At 38.0% G+C, this 12,136-nt stretch overlaps 1 protein-coding gene across 1 annotated transcript; it reads right to left on the bottom strand.

Annotated features, from left to right (window-relative positions):
- Positions 1 to 467: 467 nt before the first annotated feature.
- Positions 468 to 10,574, bottom strand: LOC124114653 (toll-like receptor 4). The gene is made up of 2 exons (XM_048388294.1): positions 10,487 to 10,574; positions 468 to 3,822 (listed from the first exon to the last, which is right to left on the bottom strand). The coding sequence occupies exon 2, from the start codon at positions 3,809 to 3,811 to the stop codon at positions 1,298 to 1,300; it is 2,514 nt and encodes an 837-aa protein (XP_048244251.1). The 5' UTR covers positions 3,812 to 3,822; positions 10,487 to 10,574; the 3' UTR covers positions 468 to 1,297.
- Between the last annotated feature and the right edge of the window lie 1,562 nt (positions 10,575 to 12,136).

Here is a 12,136-nt window from a genome sequence, read left to right as displayed (position 1 = left end):
TCACAAATATTATGACACGATTTTCCTGCTTCGACGTTGCTATATTTATGCCTCCTTTTGTTAATACCTCCATCACCAACATGAGCAGTGGGACAGCCTGTTGATTAAAGCCGAACCTTTCACTGATATTTGATTTTTTAAACTACTCTGAATTCAACGTAAAATGCCTGTGGTATTGAAGTCAGCATATTTCCTTGATCAAAGGTTAAATATCGACATTGACTACTAATCAACAAGGAACTCCTGTAATGAAATTATATGTTTTGTCCACACATACACACAGGGCAACAGCACGGTTCGGAATCAGATATTGTCGAAATCGTACAATGTCAAGATTATGCAAATGTTTTTGTCATTAAAAAGTGAAAATGCGAATGTTGTTAAATGTCGTAACATAACTATTTCGGAACAGTGAAAACAGCCAAATCCAACTATCAAACATACAATTGTAACAATTTAAAAATCCAAACAATCTTTATTTACATGCATTTCGATGCTTATATGGATTTACAATTAACATTATTTCGTATTAACCAACATCAAAATTTTGTCAGTTGCCATAACACGATTGCTGTGATTTCACGAGGGAAATTAACATATCTATAATACAGTTACTTGTATACTGCCTTTGGAAAAGAGTCAAAACCAGTGTAACACATACAAATGTATGTTGCCGCTTGCATGTATTTCACAGTCTAACGAAAACCCTAACGAGACACATCATTTTCATTTTTTGTCTTTCAAGTTCGAACCAGATTTCTGTGACTCAATGGTGGAACACATATATATCATATGCATGTTCATGCATACCTGGAACAGGCATTAAAGAAGAACAATACCGTTAGACTGTAGATGTATTTTAAGACTGACTAAAATTAAGATATTCCTCTAGAAGTATTATTACAAACTAATGAGAGTTATTGTGCAAATTCGCGTTTGTCCCGTAACATTTTTTATTACCCATAGTGTTAGAATTATTTTTTTTAAATTCATAAAAAAAAATCACTTCACTCCAGCCAGTGTATTGTTTCCGTCATCCGGACTCAGTCGACAAATATGCTTTACTAACACGACGGTCGTGATGAGAGCAGAGCTCAAAATAATGAGTTATAAAGAAATTTTTACACTCGCATGTGTCTCACACTGATTTTACGAAATTCGTGTTAGAATTCATGTATTACCCTCGCTCTCGCTCGTGAAATACACAAATTCTGACATTCGTTTCGTAACATCAGTGTGACACACATGCTCGTATCATAATCTCTATGTATATATAAAAGATAACCTACAAAACAATCTAACTATCAATCGCCGCGGACACATTTGCCCAGAACAGTTCCTGATCGCTGCTATCGTTTGGGCAGTCTATGAAACGGCTGTTCTGCACATCATAGAGGATCTCGGGTGGAATGTCCTTATTAGGAATATCCTCAAGCATAATGATGACCATCACAGATCGGCCAGTAGACACGCTCTCCATGTTGGCCATGTGTAACTCATACCTGCACCACTTCTTCTTCAGGAACGCCTGGGACAACAACAACACAGTTTTCTTGCTGCTCCTTATCCCGTCGATGATGTTCTCAGCAATAGTAGCTCCTGGGAGGGAATCTCGATCCCGGATGTAAAGTCTCGTACCCCGCTTGTGTTCTAGCTTTGGAATCATGTCCTTGCGGACAAAATCAAGGTCAAGGTCAGCGTAAGACACGTAAACGTCATAATCGTAAATACGTTCATACTCAATGTTGTTTCTTAGTCTCAGTTTGAACACATAATAAATGTAAATTATTTTCCATCGATATCGATAACAAATAGTTCCCACTATCAGAGAAAAGATCAGGACGATTGTTACAATTAGTCCCATAGACAGGGCTATGAAGTTAGCGCAAGACGCTTTCAGATTCTTTAGTACGTCATGACCTTTAAAGTGTATCACTTTCCCATTAATGTCTACGCAATGATACAGTTCTTTGTTTGCTGCCTGAATTTTGGAGTTTAGTAACCATTCAAGAAATTCTATATTTTGACATGTGCATCGGAGGTCATTTCCCGAAAGGTCTATTGTAAACTCGTGTAACTCGGCTATCCTGTCCATCTGGAATCTCGTTCGTCGTGAGATATATTTGATGTTGTTGTTTGAACAATTTATACTCGTAAGATTTAAGTTATTTTCAAGATCTACAAACAGGCTGTCCATATAGTTATAAGAAAGATTCAATGTCCTCAATGATTTCAGTCCTGATAGGAAATCGCGATTCAAGAACAATATATTGTTGAGGGACAAATCTAAAACTTCTACTTTGCTTTGATTCCGTAAATATTGCCCATTATCAGACATTTTGAGAGCATTGTGGGATATATTTAGGTGTGTAAGTGACGGAAAGTTTACAAAAAAATCTTTTTTGATATACATTGCAAGATTTCCTGAGAGGTCAAGATGGGTAACATTTTCTAAACCATATACAGGACCAAACCACAGAGCAAAAATGTTATAAGACAGATCAACATGCCTCAGGCTATTTTCAGCAAAATATAATTTCGACAAATCATATGCTAATTTACAATCTGTATACTTCAGGGTTTTCAGTTTAGGTGGAACACCATAGGGTGTGATGTTCTGTTGATGTTCCAGTGACCTTTCATGAAGAAAATCTCCCAAATATATCTCTCTTCTTGGTGTTGTTAAACAATTGTCAGTTTGATGGTGAGAAGAAAGGTCTCTGGAATAGTTATCCGGTTCTGCAAATGGTAACTTGTGAAGTCCCCTCGTTGAACTCAAGTCCAGAGACACTAGTCCTGTCAGGTTCTGTAGATACCAGATGTATGCACCGTAGGTGAGACGGTTGTTCCTGATACTGACAGTCTTTAGTGTATTTGGCAACAGCCTGAACACATCTTCGTGAATTAATTCGATACGGTTGTCGTTAGCCTCTATTGTTTCCAGGGAAGTATTTTGAAGATTTAAACCAATCGATTGTGGCACCAAAACACAAATAGTATGTTTTCCCACCATCTGGTTAATATAAAGTTTTCTCAGTCTTGATTTATCAAGTCCAGTCGTAGCATTCTCGACTCCTTTGAATTTTAAGTAGGTGTTACCTGATATATCTAGAGTGTCAATGTTCCGCAAGAAGGAAAGAGCTCCAGGTTTTACCGTAAAGATTTTACAATAAGAAACATTAAGATACTCCAGCATCAGGACGTTTTGAACTAAGTCCTCGGACAAGTAATAAATTTTGCAACGCCCATTTTCACCAGATAGGGATAGGTATGTAAGATTGTACATCACACCACATCCATTACCAATAGGACTTTGAAAACCATCCATGGTGAGACGCTCAAGAGACATCAGATGACACAGGATCATATCAGGGATGTCGAGATAAGTATTGTTGCTGATGTTCAAAACTTTCAGTTTCGTCAAGGGAGAGAATATCTGTGATGATGTGAACGTAAAGTTGAGTCTATTTGTGGACAGGTCAAGAAAGGCCAAATCCCCAACACTGTTAAATGTGTCATTTTGGACTTCAGACAAAACATTAGAGGAGAGATCAAGGGAAGTCAACATTGTATAATAGTTTAAATCCGAGTTATTAAGGGTAGTGATTACGTTTCCATGGAGATTCAGATAACATATCTCGCGGTGCAGTGTCGGTGGAATCGCCGTCAAATTCAGGTAGGAACAGTTCGCATAGTAACAGTCTTCATGCATTATTTTGGAACATGTGCATGGCAAACAGGGTTTGTTGGCGTTTCCTCCATTGGATATGGTCATGAGAAGTAACAAAGGAACGTAGTCTTTGAGAGCCATTGGGGGTCAATCTGCAAAACAAATAACAACGTATACATAATTGAAATATTGTCATCATCTACCTATATATTGTAGGTTCGAATCCCAGTTCGCCCCGAGTATGTTTCTAGGTTTGTCAGCACCATACCCGTGCTCGTGGGTTTCACCGAAGTGGTAAACGTCTGAGACATGCATCACTTCGGGCTTTCCTCCCACATTAAGCTGACACGCCGTGATATAACTGGAATACTGTTAAAAGCGGCGTTAAACCCAACTCACTCACTCACTCGCTCTACCTATACTATATATCCCGGAGCAATTGCAGAATATATGGAATACTTTGTTAGTTTTGAAAAAGCCAGAACTTTCTGGAACAGGTGACGAAAGACCAGATCCAACAAAAGTAGTATCAGAGTGTGCAATAGCACTTGTGAGTTTGATATTAGGAAGAAGAAGGCGATAAAATGAGGTTTTATCTGAAAATCACTTTATCTGCTCGTTGAAATACAGTTCAGCTTATATTGTTAGTGAGTGAGTGTGTGATTCCTAGCGTGTAAGTTAGGTTTTAGTTTGATGCTGGCCCCACCAAGTTGTTGTCACATCAAGAGTCATAATCAAGGTGATTCAAAACAACGGTTATCTACCAGGAAGTCCAGCATTTCACAAACAACACGTCCCATTTTAATTCTGGAAACCCAAAAGTCCAGAAACTCTACGGTCTTTGCCCAGTCTCGGTTAAAGGTATTTACAAAATTAAACATGCCGTTTTCATGGGAACATACCAAGGAAGAAAAAATGGGAAAAAAATTGTTTAAAAACTCAATATTTAGACTATGTCGCCCATGGGCCTGCCCATGGGCGAAGTCTGGCCCATGGGTAGGCCCATGGGCGAGAATATGTTCCTTTACTTAAAACTCATGTTTTTGTTTCGCAAATACATTTAATGTATTCATTCAAGTATCATGACACAAAATTTAACTCATTTTAACTTAATTCAACTATTTTATAGCGATATTGAAATATTTCGCCCATGGGCGAAAAAGGTTTGGCCCATGGGCGAGAATATGTTCCTTTACTTAAAACTCATGATTTTGTTTCGCAAATACATTAAATGTATTTATTGAAGTATCATGACACAAAATTTAACTCATTTTAACTTAATTCAACGATTTTATAGCGATATTGAAATATTTCGCCCATGGGCGAGAAAAAGGTTTGGCCCATGGGTAGGCCCATGGGCAGGCCCATGGGCGAGAATATGTTCCTTTACTTAAAACTCATGATTTTGTTTCGCAAATACATTAAATGTATTCATTGAAGTATCATGACACAAAATTAAACTCATTTTAACTTAATTCAACGATTTTATAGCGATATTGAAATATTTCGCCCATGGGCGAGAAAAAGGTTTGGCCCATGGGCAGGCCCATGGGCGAGAACATGTTCCTTTACTCAAAACTCATGTTTTTGTTTCGCAAATACATTAAATGTATTTATTCAAGTATCATGACACAAAAATTAACTAATTTTTACTTAATTCAACTATTTTACGGCGTTATTCAAATATTTCGCCCATGTTTTCGTCAGTCCCTTTCAAGCATCAACTAACTGTTTGCAAAGTATATTGTATCATGTGAAATATACTTTATATCATACCATTACATTACTATTTAAAAAGGGCATTTGGGTGGATGTTTCCTTTAGTTCTACAAATTTCAGCTGTTTTACATATTGTAGCGATCTTATTGAACCCGGCCTTACCTCTCAAAACGTTTTGGCGGTTTATCATACGAATTCATGTGCGTGTACTCCAATTCATTGGAGTTATTTTCCACAACATTAAATTTTAGTTAGTTTCTATTTCATTTCCCATTTTATTTCCCGTTGATACATTACACTGTATTTAAATGGAAAAAACTATTCGTCTTTTATTGCGTAACGTTTGGCTGAATATCTTACATTCTAACGAAATCTCGAAATAATTATTTAATTACATGCGGTTTCGAACTGACCAGTGGGAATACAATGCCTAGACACCACCGCAAGTCCTTCATACGACTGAGAGCCTGCAGTCTGCCTCTGTATGTAGAGACAGGCAGATATTCTAAGCCGCCTATTCCACTTCATGACAGAATCTGTCCTCTCTGCCCCCTAGAGATCGAGGATGAAGCCCATTTCACCATCACCTGCCCACTGTACTCAGATATAATGTACGACGTCTTCAAGTATGCCCTGAATGTAGACGATAAATTTATGCATAAAAACCCAACAGAAAAATATGTGTTTTTAATGCAAAATCCTAATTGCCAACTCCTACTTACTTCTAAGATTCATCTCATGGTCAGAAGAAGGAATGCTCTTTTATGATTTATGTAGTTAATGTAATTTCTGTAATGTTTGTAAGTGTGTGTGTGTGTGTGTGCGTGTGTGTGTGTGTGTGTGTGTGTGTGTGTGCGTGCGAGTGTGTGTGTGTGTGTGTGTGTGTGTGTGTGTGTGTGTGTGTGTGTGTGTGTGTGTGTGTGTGTGTGTGTGTGTGTGTGTGTGTGTGTGTGTGTGTGTGTGTGTCTTAACTTATTGTTGTTCTGTGATATTTTAGATTATAGTGTCTCATAGGCCATATGGCCGGGTGCTTTTTATCATTCTATGAATGTAAATTTTGTATTTTATCATATAATGTGCACGTGACACTTAAATAAACACATTCTCTCTCTCTCTCTCTCTCTCTCTCTCTCTCTCTCTCTCTCTCTCTCTCTCTCTCTCTCTCTCTCTCTCTCTCTCTCTCTCTCTCTCTCTCTCAATTATGTTTCAATGCGATTGAGGAAAACGTGAGTGAATATTGTGACACCAAAGCAACTTTTAACTGCATTGTCACTTTCGGTATGAAAATGGTAATAGTTAAGAAAAACGTAACAGCCTTCTTATGATAATTCTCATATTCTCATTAGTACGTTGTGTCTAATTACAGTGTCGGCCTTATTTACAGGTGATTCTACAATACTTGTTGTCGGTCAATTACAATCTGTCACACCACGCGTGAATAAACAGTTATGCAGGTGTTGCTGTGGGCAAATACCTAGCCTGAAAATGTTTATTTTTTTTAGGATACATGTTTTACAAATGTTCGTTGATATGTGGATATATTAAGCACAAAGACAAAAAAATGTTTATGAAAGATGAATTAGTGCCTTGATATATTCATCGAGATGTGTATCATCGTTTAATGGGGTCATTCAATAAAGGTATGTTTGGAGGAGATATCAAAGGAGCCGCCCAATATACACAGTGTCGTCCGATGAACTACCACCCCACCCTGTCCATTAGAGTTATGTAATCGGTACACAAATATATTTGATGCGGTGTCAGTGCGGAAGGAGTTTGAATTACGTCCGCCACTTGCCACAGAAAAGTATAGAAACAATAAACAAGGTCAATCCGTACTAATTACCTAGTGACGCACGTAACAACGACTGTCAATAGGGAAAATGGTGAAAACAAATTGAAATAGATTTTAATAAAACATTATTGTACTAAATAACTCGCAAAAGCGGTACCTAAAATTGTTTGACCGTGTTATGTGTGTTGTAAACTGACGAATAGCAAGTAATTGCCATGCTGTACGCATGGTTCCATATACAAATTCAGTTATACAACCGGTATGAAACTGAGAACTGAGATACCAAGTACAACCTGCATTCACACACGGAAGCAATATACTTGTGTGTATGCCCTCTCCTCTAAAAAATGTATCACTAAAGTATTTGCATTGTAATAAATATAGTAATGATAAAACTTGGTAATTTGGTAGGTCTCTCTTCGTCTTGTCACGCAGTCATTTTTACTTGATCGAATGATTTCCACAAAAAATTACGGCAGAGAATTTTGTATTTTATTATATTTTTAGAAGATTTTAGAAGATGCTTACATCACTGTATCTCAGGACGTAAAACTGATAACATTCAAACATGTAATTAGTACACAGTTAATTGTTACATATAATTTCCTGCATATTCCTTTTTGAACAAAAAGCCTACATGTATACTGATATCGGTGTCCACTGTTAAAAGGGTATTAGTGCAGTCAGCCATGGTAAATGGAGAGACAATAATAAGGACCAAACTTTTTCAGCTCAGAGTGTTAGTGGTCCTGGAACCCATAGTGTCAAACAGGTTCTGCACTAAACGTCCATCAGATTCTACTGTTCAGCAACATTGTCACTGAATTTCAGAACTCTGGCATGATATAATAATCAAGGATTTCGAAGGTGAACGAGGGGAAAGGCAGAGGCACGTGGATTTACCCTCAGGTTATTATTGTCTGGAGTTCACATTTTGGGGCATTTCATATACTAATTGAACAGAGTTCACCTGCACATGTCCACTTTAGTGATACAGACTGTAACCAAAAATGCAATGAGCCGTAGCTCTTAATCCCTTATAACAACGGTAACAACAACCAGGGTGAGGACACAGTAAGGTTAAACCGTGTCCAACAGACAATCTGAGGTGGCTATCTCCCATCAAGTCAGCTCTGTTTTTAAGCGCATAGTTATGTTTTTACATATTGAAATAAAAGGAATTTAAAAAATTATATTTAACAAACCTAGTCATTACCAAATACATAACTTTATAACCCTTTCTAGACTTCGTTCCAACTAACCTGGATCATTCAAATCGCTCGCGAAGGTCGTATGCGACTTTAAAGTGAATACGTCTACAGTGTACAAGTAACTTTTAACTGTATCATATATACTCATGATAAGCAATTATTTTCGTTCCTAATTCGAATGAGCACATTCTGAGGCTAAATCTGCAAAAGGACAGATAAAATATTTCTTTGTACAATGCAAACGATACAAACGTAGCGTCTGATAATAGAGACAATGATTTAATAATCTGCAATATATCAAGTGTTCTCGTTCAATCTATTGTACATATTGAAGTGATTGTAAAGTTTCAAGGAGTACTAAAATGTTGTGGTATTATGAATGTATTTAGAATATGAATAGCGAAAAACAGTCACCATATCGGATGTACATGTATAACTTGTCTTCCAGCACCACGCTTGTGCCGAGGCCCATGGTCATAAAACTAATCGGTCCCATAAAAGGAGCAAAGAGTTTCGCAGATACTTCTTGCTCTGGTTCACTCCCAATTGTCAGACGACCTAATCATCAGTCAGACCAGTCAAGTGTGACCAGCGTACCTGCCTGGTTTTGGCTCCTAATTACTGAACTGCCAAATACTGTCATACTGTGGGCAGAGTAAGCGGCCTCGTTGAGTGATACAGACTAACCAGATTATGATTGTGTTTGTAAGTTGCGTTTAATCTGTGTCGGGTTGCAGTTGTTTTATTAGTCAAGACTAGGGGTAGTTTTTTCAATGAAACCTTTTAGCCGTTGAGTTTGTTTTGCATTCATTTCATTAAATACATTGTTAGGTAGAATAATAACACGTTATATGGATTAAACATCTCCCTAATCTGAGTATAATCTCACATGTACTCTAAGTACCGTACTATATTACTTTGCGGAGACACTGAGTATAATTTTTACTAAGTATAACCTTTTTCTCGCCCATAGGCGAAATATTTCAATATCGCTATAAAATCGTTGAATTAAGTTAAAATGAGTTTAATTTTGTGTCATGATACTTCAATGAATACATTTTCCATTTTTTCTTCCTTGGTATGTTCCCCTGAAAACGGCATGTTTAATTTTGTAAATACCTTTAACCGAGACTGGGCAAAGAGCGTAGAGTTTCTGGACTTTTGGGTTTCCAGAATTAAAATGGGACGTGTTAAACTGTTTTCTCATTAAACTTCAGATTACATTTGTTTTTTATCTGTCACACATTGGTCACAAGCTGGACAAGGAAGATGTAACTATATCTATGGTCACCACACTTAGTAAGAAAAGCTCCAAGGATTAAGGAATGAAGTTCCTCAAGTTTGCCACGTGATTCCATCTGTCAAACTCGTTATCTGATTACACATCATTCGGTTCACAGCCAAACAATGTATCCTATTTGGACAGACAGAACTGGCCTTCACCATACATACTCACAACCAAAAGAAACGCGAACCATAGAAACATTGAGAACTATGTATCTGAGTGAGTGAGTGAGTATGGTTTTACGCCGCTTTTAGCAATATTCCAGCAATATCACGGCGGGAATCGAACCCGGGTCTTCGGCGTGACGAACGAACGCTTTAACCACTAGGCTACCCGACCGCCCCCTGTAGACTTATAAAGCATTCAGGGGAAATGGATAGAGGCACTAAGCAAACTACATGCGACCCTCTTCGTGACACGGTTGACTGTACTGTGTTTTATAAAAACTGTTTCAGGATGTAAATTTTAACTACTTAACATTCAAAAAGGAAACTAAAATTAGAAATTACGGCCGTCATATAGCTGAAATATTGCTGAGTGCTGCGTTAAACAACAAACCAAACAAACAAACCAGAGAAAAACACATACATCGCATCTCTGTCTCGCTCCCCTCTCAGCGCTACGGACTGTTTCACAGTGTTTTCGTAATAGATCCCCGATCCTAATCTGCGACGCTTTAGCAAATAGTATGCGTCGTGATCTAACGACAAATACAACCTGGTCGCTTTCTAAAACACTTGCCTTCAAATACGCGTAATTACTTATTCAAAAGATGTCAAATAAAGTGATAGATCACAACCACTCACCTCGCTTCCTGCCCCTGGAGTCGCAGTGTCATATGTAGTCGATGATCATGCGATGTCTGGATGTTGACGGCGCAGTCAAGTATATAAACTTTGTTACTCCTCAAAACAAGGAAGACTGCACGGACCCACATGACTTGTCTTTAAGCATTTCCTATAGTTTCCTATAGTTAGATACAATACTGGGTATCCACTTCCTCATGCAAGTCAGTTCTGTCTTTAAGCATTTCCTATAGTTTCCTATAGTTAGATACAATACTGGGTATCCACTTCCTCATGCAAGTCAGTTCTGTTGATATCACCGGCAAGCAAATTATCTCTCAAACCTTAACACACACGCTAACCGTGTTGCTATGTGCCGTATTGAGCTGTATTAAGGAAATATTGCAACTACATCACGCCAGCAATTATAATTTGTTGGTTGTTTAACGCCCAACGCAGACATATTCGAGCTTCAATGGCGGCGGTGTGTATATAATTGAGTCTGGACCCGACAATACAGTGACTGACATCTTGAGCATCGATCTACCGAATGAGAGACAATAACATTCATCAACCAAGCCAGCGAGCCTGACCACCGGACGCCGTTAGTCGCCTCTTACGACAAAACCTGTTCTAACCGGATGTTCACGAGCCCAGCATTGAAGAGAGTGAGCGATTTTTTTGTTTAACGCCGCACTCAGCAATATTCCAGCTATATGACGGCGGTTGGTAAATAATCGAATCTGGACCAGACAAACCAGTGATTGACATCATGAGCATCGATCAACGCTATTAGGATCGATGACATGCATCAACCAAGTCAGCGAGCCTGACCACCCGATCCCGTTAGTCGCCTCTTACGACAAGCATAGTCGCCTTTTACGGCAAGCAGGGGTTGCTGAAGATCTATTCTACTCCGGATCTTCACGGGTAAGCGTTGAAGTATTCGAGTCAAACGACACTGAATCGACTAAAGTTAGTCAGGACATTAGTGTTGGGGACTGCTTGCAAAATCATTATTGATGATGAGATCATCGCAACCGGTCGATCATCGAAATTAATGGGTTGGTGTCATTTTAATGTAAAGTTCTGTAAAACTAGATTACACTTAACAACAAAACATACTTGCTTCAGCACTTTATTTAAATGAAAAACAACAACAATGTTCTTATTTCTGCTCCAAGTAGTTGGAAGGAGAGCAATACAGTTAAACCTCCTTAGGCCGGACATCCTGCTTTCCGGATATTCTGATAGACACACCCACGTGTATACGAAGGGTATATTCTATTCTGTAACACTTATGCGTTAAACTCGACTTCAACTACATTGAAAATGAATATCATTTCCTTCCTATTTGTACTTCATATTCAACATTACGTTTACATTTTATTGATACATATTTTCATACTAATCCATCCTATGAAAAAATTGTAAATCTTATGTCTTCTAAATGTAAATACACTACTACACAACTTGCTAAATATATCTACCACGCTTTTAGATTACGCGAGTCACTCACAATTCACTGATGTATTGTTTATGTATTATATTCTTTTCATGTATTTATGCATACACTTTATTGAGATCATGTATGTTCTATGGGCCTATGGCCTGAAACTTGGAGGAAATAAACTCTATATATATATATGCGTTAAACTCCGCTTAATTTTA

Source organism: Haliotis rufescens, unplaced genomic scaffold (assembly GCF_023055435.1).
Source record: "Haliotis rufescens isolate VD_foot unplaced genomic scaffold, xgHalRufe1.0.p SCAF_7, whole genome shotgun sequence".
In the NCBI taxonomy this organism is placed as follows: Eukaryota; Metazoa; Mollusca; class Gastropoda; order Lepetellida; family Haliotidae; genus Haliotis; species Haliotis rufescens.
The sequence above is the reverse complement of the archived record's forward strand: the minus strand, read 5'-3'. Positions and strand labels throughout refer to the sequence as shown.